Source organism: Sus scrofa, chromosome 18 (assembly GCF_054392235.1).
Source record: "Sus scrofa isolate SSC_HxYL_T2T_F1_AM1 chromosome 18, Sscrofa_HxYL_maternal_Yorkshire_Landrace_v2.0, whole genome shotgun sequence".
NCBI lineage: Eukaryota > Metazoa > Chordata > Mammalia > Artiodactyla > Suidae > Sus > Sus scrofa.
Window position 1 is genome coordinate 9,327,139 of NC_139400.1, and position 21,109 is coordinate 9,348,247.

The 21,109-nt window shown below is 55.1% G+C and overlaps 1 protein-coding gene across 1 annotated transcript in view; it reads left to right on the forward strand.

The window, feature by feature from the left end:
• Positions 1-6,734: 6,734 nt before the first annotated feature.
• The window catches only part of VIPR2 (vasoactive intestinal peptide receptor 2), a 71,225-nt gene continuing 56,850 nt past the window's right edge, over positions 6,735-21,109 (forward strand). Inside the window, 2 exon segments of the mRNA NM_001195117.1 lie at positions 6,735-6,835; positions 9,474-9,573. Of these exon segments, the coding sequence (NP_001182046.1) occupies positions 6,773-6,835; positions 9,474-9,573 (163 nt within the window). The 5' untranslated portion in view covers positions 6,735-6,772.

Here is a 21,109-nt window from a genome sequence, read left to right on the forward strand (position 1 = left end):
CAGCCTACACCACAGCCACAGCAACACGGGATCCGAGCCACATCTGCGACCTGCACCACAGCTCATGGCAACGCCGGGTCCTTCACCCACTGAGCAAGGCCAGGGATCGAACCTGCAACCACGTGGTTCTTAGTTGGATTCGTGAACCACTGCGCCACGACGGGAACTCCAGCCGTGCAGTTACTTTGTAAGGATGTGTTGGTTTCTGGTGTACAGCAGTGATTCCGGTATACACATATGTATATTCTTTTTCATATGTTTCCCATTGCGGTTAATTACGCCAGGTTGATATGGACCCTGTGCCGACAGCAGATCTTTGTCCTTTATCTTAGCAGCTTTCTGCGTAATTGGAAGGAACCCAGATGCCCCTCAGAGGGTGCGTGGATACGGAAGCTGTGGTCCGTCCACAGACTGCAGTATTACTCAGCGCTGAAAATAAATGAGCTGTCAAGCCTCCAAAAGCCAGGACGGAACTTTAAATGCATATTATTATGTGAAAGAAGCTAATCTGAAAAGGCTATGGACTGTCCAAGTCCAACTTCATGCCACTGCGGAAGAGGCAAAACTGCAGCGACCGGAAACCACAGGTGTTAGTTACCAACACGGGCTCCTCGGTTTTCCCTTGTGCTTGTGCAGATCAAGATGTTAATAAAGGGCTAATGTGTGGGCGTTCCCGTTGTGGCACAGTGGTTAACGCATCCCACTAGGAACCAGGAGGCTTTGGGTTCAATCCCTGGCCTTGCTCAGTGGGTGATGGATCCAGTAGGTTGCAGACGCGGCTCAGATCCCGCGTTGCTGTGGCTCTGGCTTAGGCTGGCAGTTACAGCTCCCGTGAGACCCCTAGCCTGGGACCCTCCATATGCCATGGGAGCAGCCCTAGAAAAGGCAGTGGTTCACGTGGCGCAGTGGTTCACGAATCCGACTAGGAACCATGAGGTTGCGGGTTCGATCCCTGGCCTTGCTCCATGGGTTAAGGATCCGGCATTGCCGTGAGCTGTGGTGTAGGTTGCAGACATGGTTGGATCCCGTGTCGCTGTGTCTGGTGTAGGCCAGCGGCTGCAGCTCCGATTGGACCCCTACCTAGGACCCTCCACATGCTGCGGGAGTGTCCCTAGAAAAGGCAAAAGACCAAAAAAAATTTTTTTTAATAAATAAATAAAGGGGTGATGTGTGTGGCAGGACGAGGGACGTGGGAACTCAGTGAACACGCAATGCTCTAAACCGTGAAGTCCTCTTAGAAAACCACAGCTTTCCAGATGTGTCTTACTTTCCCCACCTCTCAGGAGCCCCGGAGACACAGGTCTCCCTCCAGATGTTTCCGAAGGCCTCCGGCCCCGAGACTGAGAGCTGTGTCACAGACAACGGAGGCACCGCAGCTGGTTAGGTCAGCACGTAAGCCCAAAGGCCATCCGAATGAGCTAAACTGTCACCCAGAGCGTGACCCACCTCCTGGCCAAGGCAGAAAGGGCTGCAGGAAGGGCACAGGGCAGGGTTGGGGGGGTTCCCTCCCCCGAAGCAAGCCACGCTGCCCCAAGGTCAGAGATGCGCTCAAGCTGGGTCCTCGGAGGGCAGGAAGGGCTCTGCCTCTCGCTGGGGGTCTGAAGGCGAGGCCGCCGCTGATCAGCTGCCCCCCTGCAGAGTCTGGAGACTCTGTGCGGGCAGCCGCCTGTTTCTCCAACTGGCAAAGCAGAGGATGGATCTTTACTCGCATGGGCCTGATGCTGACCATCTAAAAGTCTTCTCCCAAGAGGACCACCACCAGGAAAGAGCCCAGGACCACGGTGGTCCTGCAGCGTTACAATCGCAAGAGAACTTTGCCCTGGTGAATCCATCTCCCTGGACAGGTAGGTTGTGGCTGAAAACAGGAGGGATGGGAAAGCACCAGAGTGGGTGTGCCGGTGGGACCGGGGCCCGGGCTCTGCCTGTGTTTGCCCGGCAAGGGGCACCTCCCCAAGGCAGCCCTTCGCATCTGTGTATTTTAAAAATGTGTCTGGAGTCTTTCCGTGGCTGGCGTTTGGTGTTATCGTCATAATCAGCTGGAGAAGTAGGCCAAGCACATATTAGGAAGTCTACACCACAGCCTAGGGAACTAATTCAATCTTATGTGACCAGCTCTATGCCAGGGGCGCCCAGGGGCCAGGAGGCCACGTGCCCATATAGGCGCAGGGACGCAACCTCGGGAGACGTGCTCTGAGTTTGCTTCCAAGAACCCGCGAGGCACAAGGCTGGGGTCCAAGCTCCCGAGAGTGCTCCCCTGGCCACCTGCGGCTCCCCCAGCCAGAGCCATGTGTGGGTGAAGGCCTGAAACCTGACAGCATCTGCCAACACGCCTGGCTTTGTTAGTGGGAGGAGTAATTTTTTTATTGAAGTCTAGTCTCCATGCCTTCAAAAGACATGAAAAGAGGGACACAGGCAAATGCCGCCTCTCTTTATTTTATATATTTTATTTATTTTATTTTTTATTATTATTTTTTAATAGTTATTTCCCCAAAACAGTTTTTTTTCTTTTTCTTTTTTTTTTTTTTTTTTTTTTTTTTTTTTTTTTGCCTTTTCTAGGGCCGCTCACATGGCACATGGAGGTTCCCAGGCTAGGGATCCAGTCAGAGCTGTAGCCACCAGCCTATGCCAGAGCCACAACAACGCAGGATCCAAGCCATGTCTGCAACCCACACCACAGCTCACGGCAACGCCGGATCCTTAACCCACTGAGCAAGGCCAGGGACCGAACCCACCACCTCATGGTTCCTAGTTGGATTGGTTAACCACTGCGCCACGACGGGACCTCCACAATTTTTTTTTCTACTGTGCAGCATGGTGACCCAGTTACACATGCATGTACATGTTCTATTTTCACACATGATCTTGCTCCATCATAAGTGACTAGACATAGTTCCCAGGGCTACACAGCAGGATCTCATTGCTCATCCATTCCAAAGGCAAGAGTTTGTATCTATGCATTGCTTCACAGGTTTTAAATGGCTTTGGGGGCTGTGGGCACGGCCCCTCCAGCCAAGCAGATATGGTCCCAGCATCCCCCGTCTAGACAGATGAGCCCAGAGGGTCCTGGACCTGAAGTTTGTGTCCTCTTCTGGGCAAAGTATAAAGCACCAGCCTGGCATTTCTCTCCGAAGCAACTTCACTCTCCACTGAGCACCAAGCCCCAAGGCTCCCCTTCCTGGATCACCAGGTTTCCCAGCTTCCGACGGGGGAGGAGCCCATCAGCTTCCACGTCAGAGATCTGATTCCCCCCACTCCCCTCTCAGAGGTTGGCCACAGGTGTGGGAGCACCTGAGAACTCGTGGGTGCCCAGGCGGGAGGATGGGGAGGTAGCTTTGCCCATGGCTGTGTGGTCCTGGGCAGAAGAGCCCCCAGGATCAGGAGACAGAGGTGGGGTCCTCGTGACCAGAGCCCGGGACAGGGACCCAGGCTGCTTGCAGAGGTGAGCCCAGCAAAGCCAGGGGGAAGCCCGGCTTGGGGGCCAGTGCCGGGGTGCAGAAACAAGACCACCAGCCCTCCTGCATCTGGCACCAGCAGAGGAGCCCCCCCCTCCCCAGCCCTGGGGACACAGAGGTTCGTTCCCTGCAAGGGGGAGTGAACAAATTCCTGGAAGAATGGGCATTTAATCAAAAGACACAGAGGAGCTTAATTGACAATATAAGACCTGCCCACCGCAACGTGAGTGGGAAACGTGAAAAAGGAAGGACGTGTGAGTATGTCAAGACCCTCGTGCTGTGCATCCACAGCGTGTTAAATTAAAAAAAAATTTTTTTTTGGTCTTTTTTAGGGCTGTGCACATAGAGGTTCCCAGGCTAGGCGTCCCATCGGAGCTGCAGCTGCCAGCCTATGCCACAGCTACGCCCGATCCATAACCCACCGAGCGAGGCCGGGGATTGAACCTGAGACCTCATGGACACTAGTCGAGTTATTTACCAAGGAGCCACAACGGGAGCTCTGAGATGTGTGACGTTTTTACCCTTGTGTAATCTGCCCTCCCCTGGGTTCGGATCGTTTGTCAGGCCATCAGGTCTCCAAACTGGGCATCTTCCTTGCTCTGATGCTTTAAGGACAGTCCTATTCCTTGGCACTTCTGCCAAGGTCTTGTCTCTGGTTGAGACGCTTTCACACACACCCCCCCCAAGTTTCATCATGATTTGTCACTGCTACCATTTTCCAGCCCCATGGGGACATTCACTCTTTCACGATCGTCCCAGGAAAAATGGGCTCCCCCTTCTCCCGTTTGCCTGTGTCTTGTTATTGCCTAGCTCTTCCTCCACGTGGCAGACCCCAGCTGCTGGCCTACGAACTCCCACCGTGGGAGAGAGACCCTGGGTCTTGCCTGCTCCCATGAAGCTAAAGTTGAGAACATAGGATTTGCCGAAATGATCTTTGGGGTCTTTTACTTTTGGGTTGTTTTTTTTTTTTTTTAGGGCTGCTCCCACGGCATATGGAGGTTCCCAGGTCACCTCGGAGCTACAGCTGCTGACCTACATCGCAGCCACAGTAACGCAGGATCTGAGCTGCGTCTGCAACCTACACCACAGCTCACGGCAACGCCGAATCCTTAACCCCCTGAGCGAGGCCAGGGATCGAACCCTCCACCTCATGGTTCCTAGTCAGATTTGCTTCTGGGGAGCCACAAGGGGAGCTCTAGGATTTGCCTAAATGATCTTGAGTCCCACGGTGATCCTCCGGGTGAAGGGTTGGCATCGCAATTCTCATTTACAAGGCCCTTGGCTCAAAGTTCATTGTTTGTCCAGCTTCAAAGAGTAAGTCAAAGAAATTGTTTGTTAAGGTGAACTCAGAGTCAGTGAGCTTCTGGATCCCAAGCTGCATACTCAGAGCCCTGATCTCACCCAGGGTCCAGATCTTACTCAGGGGCTAGATCCTGTCTCTACTACTGTTCCCACCAGAAAGACTGATGATAGACAAACGAGTAATAGGTGATAACTGATGGATAGACAGACAGACAGACAGACGGATGAAGGACAGATGATAGATGGTTGATAGAAAGATACTAACGGATCTTTTGGGGGGTGAGGTTGGGCAGAGAGAATACAAATGATAAAGCCAGGGAGGTAGGAATTCCCGTCGTGGCGCAGTGGTTAACGAATCCGACTAGGAATCATGAAGTTGCAGGTTCGAGCCCTGGCCTTGCTCCGTGGGTGAGGGATCCGGCCTTGCCGTGAGCTGTGGTGTATGTTGCAGATGCGGCTCGGATGCCGCGTTGCTGTGGCCCTGACATAGGCCGGTGGCTACAGCTCTGAGTCGACCCTTAGCCTGGGAACCATATGCCGCAGGAGCAGCCCTAGAAAAGAACAACAACAACAAAAAAAGCTAGGGAGGTAAAACTTTAAGAGCCGAATCTAAATAACTTTTGTCCTATCCTTACTCTTATTCCTCTTCTATCTATTCCTATTCTTATTCCTATCCTATTCTTATTCTAACTTTTATGTTAGTTTAAACTTATTTCCAAATACAAAGTTAAAACCGGAGTTTGCATTGTGGCACCGAAGAAACGAATCCAATTAGAAACCATGAGGTTGCGGGTTCAATCCCTGGCCTAGCCTGATGGGTTAAGGATCTGGTGTTGCCATGTGCTGTAGTGTAGGTCGCAGCTGCGGTTCAGATCCTGCGGTGCTGTGGCTGTGGCATAGGCCAGAAGCTGCTGCTCCAATTCGACCCCTAGCCTGGGAACCTCCATAGGCCGTGAGAGCAGCCCTAAAAAGCAAAAAAAAAAGTTAAAACCACAACAAAATGTGCTGTTTGTTCATTTTCAGTGCTTTTCCATTTGTTAGGTAACACTTAGCCCCCTCTGCTACACTGGGTCTTCCAAATGTTTTGAAGCAGGTGCAGGATGAGGCAGGGTCTGGGCTCCTGCAGCCCGCACCCACCCACCTCCCACTTCCGAAGCTGGGGAAAGATGAACTGCGGGTTTGACACAGGCTGGGGCTGCCCCCACCAGGATGCACGCCAATCTTCTAAATTTTCACGCGTCCCAACAAATCCCACTGGCTTCCAAGGCTCCCCCTGCCTCCCCGCCCTTCTGCCACCCCCGTGGGATCTTTAGGTTGTTTAACGAGGACACGGTACCGGCAAACCGGGGTCTCTGATCCCAAAGTGGGTCACTTCAGAGTCAGTCGCTCCTCTGGACCTGGGAGCCCACTTGTGCCCATCCCCTCACTCTCTCTGAGAGGCCAAGAGATGTGGGGAGGCGGCTTCGGGGTTGGGGGCTGCGGGAGGAGCGGGGGCAGGGGGAACCAGAGTGAAGCGGGATGGGGGAGGTTGGGGGGGAGAAGGGAGCGTGTGGCAGAGAGACTCCGGATGGAGGGAGCGCGAGGGGAAGGGGGCGAAATGGGGAGGCCGGGGGCCTGGGAAGGGGCGGGGACGGAGGCGGGGCCTGGGAAGGGGCGGGGACGGGGGGGACCTGGAAAGGAGCGCGGACTGGGGTGGGGGGCCCTGGGAAGGGGCGGGGACGGAGGCGGGGCCTGGGAAGGGGCGGGACGGGGGAGGCCCGGGAAGGAGCGCGGACTGGGGTGGGGGGCCCTGGGAAGGGGCGGGGACGGGGGAGGGGCCTGAGAAGGGGCGGGGACGGGGCCCCGCGGAGGAGGAGGGGGCGGAGCAGCCGGCGCGGGGTGCATCCCCGCCTGGCGGGCGGGGGACCAGGCAGTAGCTCCTGGGCGCCGCGCGCAGACCTCGGGAGCCGGGGAGCTGGCCGGGGAGCCGCGTCGCTGCGCACCGGCAGCCAGGCCCATGGTGGTGCCGCTGAGCCGGGATGAGGGCGCCCGCGCTGCTGCCGCCTGCGCTGCTGACCTGCTGCGGCTGGCTGCTCGCCCCCGTGAGTGCGCCCCGACCCCCTCCTCGTGGCGCCCCATCGCGTCGTCCCTCCCAAGAATGGAGCGCTCCCCGCGCCGGACTGCGTGCGCTCCCGAGTCCGGGCGCGGGACTGGCGCTGAATCCCCACCTGCCGCTGGCCTCAGGGGAGAGGGGGCAGAGCCCTCCGGAAGCTCTGGACCCTCGCCGTCAGGGCGCAGAGAACAGAGCTCTCTCGGCCGGCCGGGTCTAAGACGGGTTGGAAAGATGCATCTGCCCCCTCCGCTCCGCCGTCCTGGGTTTGGTGGGAACGGGATCCAGTTTCTTGCTCGACGCCCTTTAAAGTGGAGCCGGTCAGGTCGCCTCCTCCCGGAGGCTGTGGCCCGCGAAGCCGCTTCACGGGTCATGGGACTCCTCCAGGGGTCGGGGACAGGGCTGTGGTCACCGGCGCAGGCTTCGCATTTCAGAGGCAAATTGGAGTTGCTTGGTCCTTAAATACGGTCCCCTTCCACCTTCTAGTACTGTTACTGCTTTTTGTTTGTTTTCGCGTGTGTCAGGGAGATGGGATGTGACTAAAGAAAGTTTTTTGGGGAAATAGTCTGCTTTGGTTTTAGGGGGTGGTTGTTTTGGGGTTTTTTTTGTTGTTTGTTTTTAATCATTGTTTAAGAGCATTGGAGGAACAGAAGATTGTTGAATGACTGCATTTATAGATGCCTTCATCTCAAGACTTCTTCCTTTTATTTGAAGATCTTTAATAAAATACCAACCCTATTCCCTGCTTTCTTTTCTCAGGGACTGGAGACAGTGTTGGCCTGTGTGTAGGCGCACGCATTTTATGTCTTGGCCAAATCACTGCCTCTATTGACTCATAGCCTGGGTAAGGTTGCCGAGTCAAGGATGGAGCTATTTAGGGAAAGCTGTAATTGATGGGGATATTTCGGTTCTAGGAGCAGCAGCAGGGACCTAGCCCACCCCCAGGGCTGCCAAGCTTCTTTATCTCTTGTGAAGGCCCGCCAGGTCTTTCTTCCTCTCGGGAATCATTAGTGCCGCCTAACTCATGCTTTGAAAGAGCGAGTTTAACAGCATCGGGAATTATTATGGTCCATGCTGCTCTAATTTCTAGGAGGCCCCCAAATACATCATATTCCAAGAATGTCAGGTATTACGGTGTCTCTCAATACCTTACCAAAAATCCATTTTTCTTTTTAAGAAGTCTGTATAACTTCCCTAATTCTGTAAATGTAAGCTATTGCCTTTTCGTGTGTGCAGAATCTGGCCTGCCTGAAAACCAGGCGTGCGTACGTGAGTGCGTACACCGCTGGTTGCCCGGGGATGAGCCCGGTGTGGGCACCCGAGCTTCAGATCTTTTCTAAAAAGGAGGAGGAATGTGGCAAAAGTCTTCAGCATTACGTTTCTTCTCTTCATTCCGTTAGGAAATGTTATTCCCGGTTAGAGTTCTAATAAGTCTAGGATAACTCAACCTAGAGGGCCAGGATATATGCACGAGTATGCTTTTCTTTAGTAACAGTAATATTTTGTTCAAACACGACAGTGGGGGGCATCGCTCCAGCCTCCAGTGTGCATGTGTCTTAGGGGTGGGAGGTGGCCATAAAAAGAGAGACTGTCAGACTTTGGTGAAAATAGAGACCCGAGAATATTATCTTTTCAGACGGAAACAGCATGCAGTTTTGTCTCTTGCAGGCATTCATAAACAATATTACTGATCGTGTCCCCTCCTCTTCCACTACTGTGATGCATCCTGACATGAGGTCCCCCCCCATCCAGTGCTGGGGCTCTCCCCCAGGCCCCTCCCTACAGACCCCCCAAAGCTTTTTGAAAAGCTCCTTCCCACCAGATTCTCAAGTTCAGTTTTGAATGTGACCTGCAGCCTCTAAAAATAAAGTTATCCTATTAGGGCTTTCCAGCGAAGGCAGAGGCTGCTCTTCCACAAAGTATGCTGGCGTCTGGGCTTGTATGCGGTCATTAAGGGCCGTCCTGGACTAAACATGTATTTACTTTGATTAAATCAAGGGCTATGAAATGGAGGACTCGAATAGTGAAAGATTATTGGATTAAAGACCTCTATGGCCGCCAAATTAGTCCTCGCAGCCTACCGTGTGTTATGTGAATAAGTTTATTTTCCTGCCCCCCAAAAAGAGTCTATCAGGTTTCATACTTGTTTAGTAATTTCTATACAAAATAAGTAGTGAAGCTTTTTTTTTTTAAATCACCACGCCAAAAAATCAAGGTGATACTTTTAATTTTTTTTTTTTTTTTTTTTGGCTTTTTAGGACCGCATCTGTGGCATATGGAGTTTCCCAGGCTAGGGGTCTCATTGGAGCTACAGCTGTCAGCCTACACCAGAGCCACAGCCACGTGGGATCCGAGCCACGTCTGCCACCTATACCCCAACTCACGGCAACGCCGGATCCTTCACCCACGGAGCAAGGGCAGGGATCGAACCCGCAACCTCATGGTTCCTAGTCGGATTCGTGAACCACTGAGCCAGGACGGGACCTCCAAGGTGATTACTTTTAAATGAGAGTTAGTTTGGAAGCAGTTTGGGATGGTGAGGTTCGTTGGGCTTTTATGTAGAATTTTTGCTTGACTTTCCTCTTAGAGTGGCATTTTTCAGGATTCCTCTCTCTTTCAACCTTGATCAGGTGAACAGCATTCATCCAGAATGCCGATTTCATCTGGAAATACAGGAGGAAGAAACAAGATGTGCCGAGCTTCTAAGAGCTCCCACAGAAACCTACAAAGGTAAGGCAGACACGTGATGTGAGACCTGGGCCCAGGACAGAGAAGCTGACCTGCAGGCAGCTTGCCCCTCCCTCGGGAAACTGGCGTGGAAGGTCACCCGTGTCTATAAAAGGAAATCTGTTTCCACTGTTTTTAATGAACTTCTGGCAAATAGCATCGGGAGGAGTGGGGATGGGGTCCGGGGGTAACAGAAACCTTTTAAAAGAAAGCCTCATCCTGAACAGAATTAGCTTCCGTGTTTTGAGATAATAGCAACAGTTACTAAAATAATTTCATGGGCATTGCTATAGTTTGCAAAAGCAACTCCCTTGTACACGCAGTGAATATTGATGTGATTTCTTGCATTTTCAATTCGTAGTTACATTGTACATCATTTTGATCCAGTTAAGCAGGGTGGAAATTTATTAGAACATGAGACTTTTGTTTTCCTGAAGAACAGACCTCATCTGAGTTCAGTGACAGGTGCTGATTTTATTTCTCCAGGTCCCAGAAGCAGGGCTGGGACAACATGCCCTCACCCTAGGCACCTTCACATGCTGTAAACGCTGAAGTTTCTGGGAAAACACCCAGATTATAAACAGTAGCAAAACCTTTTTGCCCTTTAGCTTTCTTCTCTGGTCTGTGTCATTTTTTTTTTTTTTTTTTTTTGGTTCTCGCCAAGAAAAAAATTTCGAGTCCAAGTCCGATCATGTGTTTGAAGTGGGGTGTCCTGCAGAGGGCCTCGGCGAGGCAGCCCTCCAGGGTAATCTTGACTTTCCTAGTAGCCACATTGAAACAGGTGAAAAGAAACAGGGGATTTCAATTTTAAAAGTATATCTTATTTATCCAGATACGGCCAAATTGTTACCCCTTCACCTTGAAGTCAATATAACATTTTGATGAGAAATTTTCTCTTTTTTGACTGCACATCTGTTAAAGCCAGTGTACACTTTTTGTTTTTTTGTTTTGTTTTTTTGTCTTTTTTGCCATTTCTTGGGCCACTCCCACGGCATATGGAGGTTCCCAGGCTAGGGGTCTAATCAGAGCTGTAGCCACCGGCCTACGCCAGAGCCACAGCAACTCGGGATCCAAGCCACGTCTGCAACCATCGGATCCTTAACCACTGAGCGAGGCCAGGGATCGAACCCACAACCTCATGGTTCCTAGTTGGATTCGTGAACCACTGCGCCACGACGGGAACTCCAAGCCAGTGTGCGTGTTGCACTCACATTCGGACCACATGTTTCAAGTCTTTCGATGCAGCTCTAGACCGGCCCTAAAATCGGCAACCTGGGTCCCTTAACCTCATCCCCCCTGGAGCCTCCACTCCCTCAGCTGAGAATGCAGCCTCGGGCCCTAGGGCTCCTTCCAGCCCTCAAGATCTGTGGTTCTGCTGTGCACACGTGTCCTGAAAGTCGTGTCTTCCAGAAGGTCTGGTGGGACTCTGTCCAGAGGAGGGCAAGCGAGGTGGCTCAGCTGCACCCCCAACACGGGCCGACGTCCATCCTGTGCAAAGCCACGTGGGACCCCTAGCCAGCTGCTCGTGGATAGACGGGTCTGGATCTTGCCATGCCAAGGACAAGACAGTTGGCATGGCCCCTGAGATCTGGTCCCTTCAGAGAACATTCAGAGGCTTAGGGGAGCCAGATGCTGAGAGGAGACGGGCTGAAACCCTTCGAAGCATCTGGTCGGTGGCCAAGGAAGCTGGGTCCTGTCAGCACAGCCGGTAGCACCACCCGCGAGGCCTGGGCAGGGAGAGGGAAGGCAGGACGCTGCCCGCCACATCCACAGTAGGTGACCCGCAGTAGGTGACCGCCTCATACCACTATCGGGCAGTCACATCGTGGGCCGTCAGGCTTCTGCCCCAGTGGCATCTGCTCGGGGCGTGAACTTGCAGAAAAGGTGGACACAACCACCTCACGTGAGGGCATTGGCAGCTCCGCTTTTGCTCCCCAGGGCCCAGCACTTCCAATTCCCGCCACCCTCTTCAGGACAGGTGTCCCAGGCCCTCTGCCCCAAGCTCTGGATGCAGGCGGACACCCCCATGCCAGGCAGGGGAATTGTACCACTGACATTCCGACCTCAGACTGTAAGCGGGCAGTTTTATTAGTGATGCCCCCGCACCCCCACCTGGCCCTCCCCTGGGGAGCTGCTCCCTCTTCTCTCCCCCCCCCCCCCGTGTAACTAGTGTTTTGGGGAAACGATCCGGAACTATTTATTGTCCTGGTGCGTCTGTCTTGTCCCCTGTTCATCAAGAGCATTTTGCTGACAAATAGAAAACTGGCACAGCAGGCTGCAGGGAGCACTTAACTTCTTGAAAACGGAGTTTGGCCCTGACTTTCCCTCCAAGGAGAGCCCTCGTGCTTGGTCAGGGTTGACTGGATGCACATGGAGCACCTGCACTTTTGTGTCCAGGACTCACCTGGACACCTGCTGCACCAGGAGAAACAGCAGGTCCAGGGGAGGCTAGTTCTCCCTGTGACCCGGGAGGGCCTGGGCCAGGTCCCTTTGGTAAACAGATTCCTTGCTGCTGGTCAGCTCACAGAGGTGGACTGTGGCCTTAATTCGCTCAGACCGATGCCTCTTAGGAGTTCCCGTCGTGACGCAGTGGTTAACGAATTCGACTAGGAGCCATGAAGTTGCAGGTTCGATCCCTGGCCTTGCTCAGTGGGTTGGGGATCCTGCGTTGCCGTGACCTGTGGTGTGGGTTGCACATGCGGCTCGGATCCCATGTTGCTGTGACTGTGGTATAGGCTGGAGGCTACAGCTCCGATTGGACCCCTAGCCTGGGAACCTCCATATGCCGCAGAAGCGGCCCTAGAAATGGCAAAAAGACAAAAAAGAAGAAAAGAACAACGCCTTTTAGTTCCACTTGTTCCAAAGGCATGAGTCAGTCCCTGGTCCCTGGCCAGCTGTTCACGAGTGTAAGCTGTTGCCCTGCGGCTGGACAGGGATGACACTTGGGTGGGGATGTGGGGGAAATGCAGGCACTGAACCTCCCAGCTCCCTGTTTTTACAGAACGTTAGAAACGCAGACTTCGCAGTTCCTCCTGGTGACTCATATCCATGAGGATGTGGGTTCGATCCTTTGCCTTGCTCAGTGGGTTAAGGATTCGGTCCTGCTGCAAGCTGCAGTGTAGGTCACAGATGCAGCTCAGATCCAGTCTTGCTGTGGCTAAGGTGTAGGCCAGCAGCTACAGCTCCAATTCAATCCCTATCCTGGCAACATCCATATGCTGCAGGTGTGTGGCCCTAAAAAAAAAAAAAAAAAGAAAGAAAGAAATGCAAATTTTAGGAGTTCCCATCATGCCTCAGCAGTAGTGAACCTGAAGAGTATCCATTAGGACATGGGTTCGATCCCTAGCCTCGCTCCGCAGGTTAAGGATCCGGCGTTGCCGTGGGCTGTGGTGTAGGTCGTAGACGCGGCCGGCTCGGATCCTGCGCTGCTGTGGCTGGGGTGTAGGCCGGCAGTTACAGCTCCGATTCGACCCCTAGCCTCGGAACTTCCACATGCTGTGGGTATGGCCCCAAACACACACACACACACACACACACACACACACACACACACACAAATGCAAACGTTATATCAAACATGCCACTTCCTAAAAGTCTGCAACTAGTGCTTTTTACAAAGTTCTGCGGGAGCCAGGCAGACTTCCCATGTGGGTGCTGCCTGGAGCTGCCAGGTTGTTTTCCGCGTGGGGGCTGCGCCAGGCTGCCCCCACCCCGTGGAGAAGCACTCGAGTTGCCGGATGGGCTGGGACATTGCGGACACTCACTGGGGTTCCTCGCAGGCTCTTCTGCCTGGTTGGCGTTCCTCGGGGTGACCTGCGTGTGACCCATGCTGACGTGCTAGATGACAGGACGGCAGCATGACTGGCACAGCCTGTGAAGATCTTGGCATCAGCTTGAGCAGAAAGAACTTGGGGGGTTAGATAAAGGCCACCCAACGACTGCCCTGCTTGGAGCCGTGGAGAAAGGTGCCAGTCTTTTTTGCGATGACACGTTTAGTCCTTGGACATTTTTTTTTCTTTTTTTTGCCTTTTTGCCATTTCTAGGGCCACTCCTGCGGCATATGGAGGTTCCCAGGCTAGGGGTCTCATCGGAGCTGTAGCCACCAGCCTACACCACAGCCACAGCCACGCGGGATCCGAGTCGCATCTGCAACCTACACCACAGCTCATGGCAATGCCAGATCCTTAACCCATTGAGCGAGGCCAGGGATCGAACCCACAACCTCATGGTTCCTAGTTGGATTCGTGAACCATTGCGCCACGACGGGAACTCCATGTCCTTGGACATTTTCTTATGGTGAAGGCTTTCTTAGTACCACGCTACAGCTAAAATACCTGCCCCCAAATCATGTCACCTTCGCCCCATAGGAAGAGCTGGCTGACAGCCAGCAGCCCTTCAGAAGAAAGAGGCAAGGGACCATAGCCTGGCCTGGCCACCCTCAGCTCTCGGCAGAGAAAGGCACCCTGGATCCTAAATTCCCTTTATTTCTTTTTGCTCTTTGAAATACACGCGGCTCAAATGCCAGGGATATAAATAGGCGTGAGTTCCCAGAGCGAAGACCCTGCAGAGGAGCTAAACTGGCCACACAGAGGCAGGTGCTGGATGCGACGAGTGACCAGGCGACCAGTGATCACACCCTGTACCCTTAGCTTCGCGATGTTGAAAGCGAGATGAGCCTCTGCAGGTCTGTAGGAGCCACTTTTACATTCCATAGGATTAAGAATTTGCTGTGAAAGAGCATCAGAAACTCAGAAAAACTGGTTCTCAGTTCTAGTGAGGTGTGCGTCTCACACGGAATTCTTTTTATTACACGTTGAATCTAAAACAAACGGAAGGAGTTCCCGTCGTGGCGCAGTGGTTCACGAATCCGACTAGGAACCACGAGGTTGCGGGTTCGATCCCTCGCCTCGCTCCGTGGGTGAAGGATCTGGCGTTGCTGTGAGCTGTGGTGTAGGTGGCAGATGCGGCTCGGATCCCACGTGGCTGTGGCTGTGGTGTAGACCGGCGGCTACAGCTCTGATGAGACCCCCTAGCCTGGTAACTTCCATAGGCCAAGGGAGCAGCCCTAGAAAAGGCAAAAAGACAAAACAAACAAACAGAAACATGCAAACCAACACCCAATTTCAATTCTAAATCCCTTTAAGGGATTCACTTCGTAAAAAAGAAAAGCCTGGGAGGCAGTTAGGACTTTGTGACTTAGTATTGATTCGTTGCTAAAACGGACTTAATCCTGCCAAAGAGAACAGCTAAGGCAGGCTGTCCCTCCCGGGGCTTTGCGGGAGGCTGTGAGTCAGCTCTCCAGCCCTTCCCCGTGTTCCCGCCTCACACAGGAACTGCCCTGGGACAAGACATCGTTTTGACCTAGATCCGAGGGACGGTGGCCCGCATCCCCGGGGGGCAGGGCAGTGTCTGTGTTTCCTCGATGGTTCTGCAGTCTGAGCCGTGCGGTGAGGTGCGTGGCCGAGGTGGGCCTGACAGTGAACGCTGGCTTAGGACCAGAGCCCTGGGAAGGGCTACACTGCAAATTTCCTCTACTTTGACTTTTTTTTTTTTTTTTTTTTGGCTTTTTGGCTTTTTGGCTTTTTGGCTTTTCGGCTTTTCTTGGGCCGCTTCCACAGCATATGGAGGTTCCCAGGCTAGGGGTCCAATCGGAGCTGTAGCCACCGGCCTACACCACAGCCACAGCCACGCTGGATCCGAGCCGCGTCTGCAACCTACACCACAGCTCACGGCAACCCCGGATCCTTCACCCACAGAGCAAGGGCAGGGATCGAACCCGCAACCTCGTGGTTCCTAGTCGGATTCGTGAACGACTGCACCACGACGGGAACTCCTGCTTTGACTTTTTAAACCAAGGGTGCTGGGCTGACTTTGATCCACTTGTCAAGAGCTGTGATGCGTTTGGATTTTGCACGCGCCCCCCTCAAGGGGACAAGTTCACCTGCCCCAGCTTCACGGGTGCCTGCAGAGGACACAAGACCCTGGGTTAGAGACCGTCAGTTTTATTGCTCCTGGCAGAGTAAGCGCTGCAGGCTTCCCTTCCCCGAGTCCCACAGGGGCTGTGCAGAGAGACCCACTGTGCATTTGTGTCCTAGCTGAGGAGATCCCAGTGTCACCAGAGGCTGCCGGTGCTCCTGCCCAAGCGTGGGTCCCGAGAAAGTTGCTGTCTCTGTCCCCGAGGTCAGCCCAAGGGCTTCACTGCCTGTCTGCCAGGCTGTTGGCTCTACAGACATCCTCCAGAGGCATCTGAACAAAGCAGTCTGTGCCTCTTCCCACGACACGGCCGTGCAGTGTCCCCAGCCCCGGGAGGGTGACTCTCAGTAGTATTGGACATCCTTCTCCTCTTGTCCAGGGCTTGCAGTGGCCTCTGGGCCACAAGTCCCTGTTGTGTGCTGTTGGTCCCTTTACCCCATTGTCCACTGTCCTTGGAGCCATCCTACACCGAACTTGGCAATGAAAACACATACCAAGGACGCTTTGGCTAAACAAATCAATGAAAGATGTCACAGCAGGTATCAAAGCAACCTAGGCACAGAGAAAAGATGCCATACATGACGGCAGGTGTGTCCCCCTCTTAGAGTCCTGTGTGCATGTGTGTGTGTGTTCCCCTCCCCTTTTCACTGTGCAAAGCTCTGATCTGCTCTTTGGAGTTTGCTTTTTTTTTTTTTTTTTTTTGTCTTTTTACCTTTTCTAGAGGTGCTCCCACAGCATATGGAGGTTCCCAGGCTGGGGGTCTCATCAGAGCTGTAGCCACCAGCCTACACCACAGCCACAGCAACGCGGGATCTGAGCCGCGTCTGCAACCTACACCACAGCTCACGGCAACGCCGGATCCTTAACCCACGGAGCAAGGGCAGGGATCGAACCCGCAACCTCATGGTTCCTACTCGGATTCGTGAACCACCGCGCCACGATGGGAACTCCTCCCACCCTCCTTTCTATGCTGTGCTGAGTCTCTGGTGCTGGTGACCACAGGACGCGGATCCACCGCTGCTCATGCTCTCCTCTGAGCGTGCCCTTCTGTCTTCTGTGTCCCACTTGGTGTCACACAGGCCATGGCCTGAGAATGTCCCGCCGCTCCTCCTGCTGCTGGGGCTGGTTCTGAGCTGCCACACCTCTGGGCAGGGCTGCAGGGGAAGGCCCAGCCCGGCCTCGGGTACCATCTCCCCGTGATGGGGAAGCACAGGGACCCCTGCGCCCGAGCTTCCTCCAGGGACCCCAGGGCACTGGCTCACAACAGTCCCTGGTGCTGCTCGAGGGGGCAGAGTTCCACGCATCTGCCGCGCGCGCGCCCTCCCTCCAGTTCCTGGTGCTTTGGTGGTGCCCGCTCTGATTGTTTGGGCCAATTGCAGCCCTTTCTGGCCAACTTGGGCAGTTGAACCTGTTGGCTTTTGAGGTTCTGTAGAGTTTTGTGGGTCCAGCACTAGGTCTGGGGTTGCCTTGGAGCCTGCGTGGCCTTGACCTGTTCTCGAGGTGGTGGGGCGAGCTGCCCCTGCTGCGGCATCGGCTGGTTCTGCCGGTCACAGACTTTTCCTTACATGAGTTTCTTGCGTTTATGCCAGGCTGAAAGGTGATGAGAAATTGGGTGGGACGCGCCGTCCTCTCTGGGAACCAGGAGTCCAAGTCCCTGGGGGTGAGCAGGCCCAAGGGGACTTGGGCTCCACGGCCAGCAGTAACGGCATTCTACCTGGAACAGAATCGGACAGCGGTAGAAATCTGGCTGCGGGCTTGTTCTCCCTTTCCTTGGAGATGAGACAGAATAAAGCTGAACGCGAGGGGGGAGGCCACCCAGAGGAAGGGAAGCGCTTCCATCCTAAGCTTATCGGGGGTCGGTGCTTTCATAATTTCCTATCACCTTGGCATGCATTGGGTTTTCTTCTGGGTCCCTGGTCTCAGTTGGCACACCTGTCCTGTGCTCAGCTCTGGAACGGATCAGCTCCATCCAGCCCGCCCTGTTGTGCCTGCAGCTGACTGCTGCCCCTCCAGGCCAGGCCCCCAGCTTCCCTGCCCTCTGCACTTGGTATCGCTCCCCTCCCCACTCCTCCCCTCCCGGTGGTGGGTGGTGGTGTATTCCAGGCAGCGGCCCCTGGGGACCAAGGCACCCGCGGAGGGACCCTTCCGTCTGGCACCTGCCGAGCGAGGAGCAGACGTGCAGTTGACTTCATGAAATCAGCGCCTTCTCTCTCCACCCCACAGCGAGGGCTCTGAGGGCCTTGATTTCCGGGCTGTCATCTTTGTCACCACATGCCTGGCTCTCTGCGTATCAAGAGAGACCATCGGAGGCGGCCATCGGCCCCTGCAGGTGGGGACCAGAGCATCCATCCCCAGACACCTGCACCCTGAGACACCCCCCCTTACTGTGAGCCCCCCGGGGCCAGGCTCCCACAGCAGAGAGCCGACCCCTTCAGGGCCCCTCCCTCCACCCCAGGAAGTTCCTACCGCTTTTGAGGTGATTGGTGACTTCTTACGGCTCCTTCCTCCCCTGCAGGGGAAGGGCTGAGGTCTCTTGAGTGGACACTGAGGGTGCGGCCAGGCTGCCCGGCTGCCTTCTGGACCCTGGTGAGAGGACATACGACCCGCCTGTGCCCACTCCACACACCCCCACCCCGCCCTGGGTGAGGCTCCAGGGCACAAGCTTGGAGGAGCCGGGCCGTATTTCCTCCTGGGGCCCATGCTAACTTCTTCCAGTGCTGGGAGGTGGTGGGGCCGGACCTGCGGGCACACAGCAGCTTGGCACAGGGAGGCCTGGGGACACGGACCCAGAATGAGAAGGTGGAGGAAGGAAGCAGCTGACCCACAGCCTGGAGCTGGGGTGCAAGGAGCCTGCTGCGGAATTCTGAAAAGTCTGGAAGGAGCTCTGTTTCAGGAAGGGTCGTGGAGCAGATGCATCTGAGAGGAATTACAGGGACCCTGGAGGGAGATAAGCTCGTGAGCGCGTCACAGGGCAGGTGGGAGGTGCCTCAGGTGCTTATCATCGTCTGCACAGGCCTCGTGGAGCACAGGCCAAGCTGCAGGGAGACGGCGGCTGAGACATACCCGTGGCCGCACAGTGGGAGTAGGCCACCCCGGAAATCAGGCCAAGGAAGACCACCCAGGAGGAGCTGGGGTCTGGGGAGAGTGCCTTAGAGTGGAGGCCGTGGAGCCTGAGCGGAGGCCCCAGCAAGGCCCAGGAGGAGGCCGGAGGCTGGAGGCAGCCGGCTAAGCGGGCCCATTTGGGGGCAGCAGGTCCTGGAGGCAGGAGTGACCCGGGCAGAGCTGAAGGGCTTGGCCCTGGATGGAGGAGGAGGGAGGGGAGCGAGGCAGGGATGGAGAGGTCAGCGGGACTGGACGGGCCAGGGACCCCTGGCATTCTCTCATCCTGCAGACCTTGCCCACAGCCTGGGAGGAAGGGGGGGGGGTACAGATTTCCATGTGAGGCCCATCTTGGCAGGGAGTTGTGGACGGCATGGCCAGGCCTTCTGCCCTTGGGGTCACACGCAGCTGTGTGCCTGCCGTGGGGTGCGAGGATGCTTTGTCATAACACTGGGAGATGGATGTCCTGGAACGAGCCCGGGAAGTCGCCCAAGTCCTCATCATAAATCCGCAGATTATCCCAGGAACAACCTGGCAGGATTCCCCAGCATCTCAGCGGGAGCCTGGCCTTCCTGAGGACAGGGCTCGGCTCTGCGCGCCCGGGCGCTCGAGTGGCACCAGCAAGGTCCCAAGGGGGCACCGACATCGTTCGTCTCCGTGGGCCAGAGGGCGGCGTTCTGCCCACGGCGTCTCTCCTGCAGCGGTTTTCCCACATCGATCCCATTGAGGACCTCGAGGGGTGTCCCGTCGTGCGGCCGCGGGGCGGCCCTGATGGCCAGACCCCAACCACAGGCGCTGGATTTGCTCGGCTCAGTAGGAGGACGTTCTGAGTCTGTTGGACTCCGCGTATTTTTTAAAGAGGTTCAGACTGGCTCTCTCTGTGTCTGAAACAGCCCTTGGTTCAGTTAACTGCATCGATGCGTTTTGGGGTTTGAGTCTCAGTTTAATCGTCTGTCAAGGGCGAGAATATGACCCCACCTATGGAATCCGCCTGAACCGAAATTAAATTTTGCTTTTTCCGTACTCAGGATGCCAAAGTGATCCGATTTCAATATGCCGTCCAGTGGCGGGGGCCCCCAGAGGCACGTCCCAGGCCTGCGATCATAGGTCACCTCCCGCCCAGCAAGGGTGGGGTGACCGTGGCCTCCTCATTAGACAGAATCGTCTGAAGAATGAGCTCCCTGTGACGCCCTCCTTGGAGCACCTCAGCACAGCGGGAGTCGGAGCTCTGCTGTGGGGCCTGGGTTTGTCCTGTGTTCTCGCACAGGTGGCCTGTGTCGGACACAGCGTGGCCTGGGCTGTGGTCCACACCTGCTGGGCTGTTTCTCTCTGGGATCGAAGGCTTGACCTGCTTGTGGACTCAGTAATAAGCCCAGGGGGATGTTGAGCCTGCCCCAAGTGGGGGCCTTTGTCGGCTGGCGCATCTGCAGGGTTCCTGCGGCAGGGAGACTTGGCGACAGCCCTCCCGGCCCAGTACCTCCATCCAGGGCAGCCTCTGGACCTGTGAATGCCCAGCGAATGTCTGTTGAGGAAATGAATGCTTGTTGCTGCCGGTTTTAAGAGGGCATGGCTGCGCTGGTCCAAAAGCCTTGCCGTCGTGAGCAAAGTATAGTCTGTTGCTCGGACAGGGAATTGCTGGTCCCTGGCCCCACCAGCAACAGGGCTGCTGTCACGCCTGAGCTTGTTCAGTTAGGTTGCCTTTGAAATCCCTCCCGCAGCTTCCAGCAGCAGCAGCGCCTCTCCCAATGTGAGACTGTCTTTCACCTGCACCGACTGTCTGAGAAGGTCACGTCCCAGACACCGGCTGTGGCAGTGGGTTGTTGCTGTGGGCGTTCCCCTCCCACGTCTCCTTCCACTGCTCTGCCCGTCGCAAGAACGGCCATCGCTCCTGATGGCAGCATTTCTAAAAGGCATCTGGCTCCGTACCCAGCCCGACATGGATGCAGCTCTCCTTAGCTCACTGCAAGTCTTTTAAGAACAAACGACGTCAGCATGCATCCCGAGGACAACAGAAAGAAGGAATCTTCCATTTGCTATTCTGATCATCAGTCTTAATGTTCAGATGAACTGCATTCCGTAGGACTCAGAGAAACGGGATATTTGTGACTGGGCACCTGGACGGACAGCATCAAAGATGCCCAAAGAGAAGTTCCCATCATGGCGCAGTGGTTCACGAAGCCGACTGGGAACCATGAGGTTGCGGGGTTCGATCCCTGGCCTTGCTCAGTGGGTGAAGGATCCGGCGTTGCCGTGAGCTGTGGTGTGGGTTGCAGACGCAGCTCAGATCCCACGTTGCTGTGGCTGTGGTGTAGGCTGGCGGCTACAGCTCCAATTCGACCCCTAGCCTAGGAACCTCCATATGCCACAGGCGTGGCCCTAGAAATGGCAAAAAGACAAAAAAAAAAAAAAATGCCCAAGGAGTAAACCCAAAGCTGAGGGACAGCCTGACAGGGAGCAAAGGCCAGTG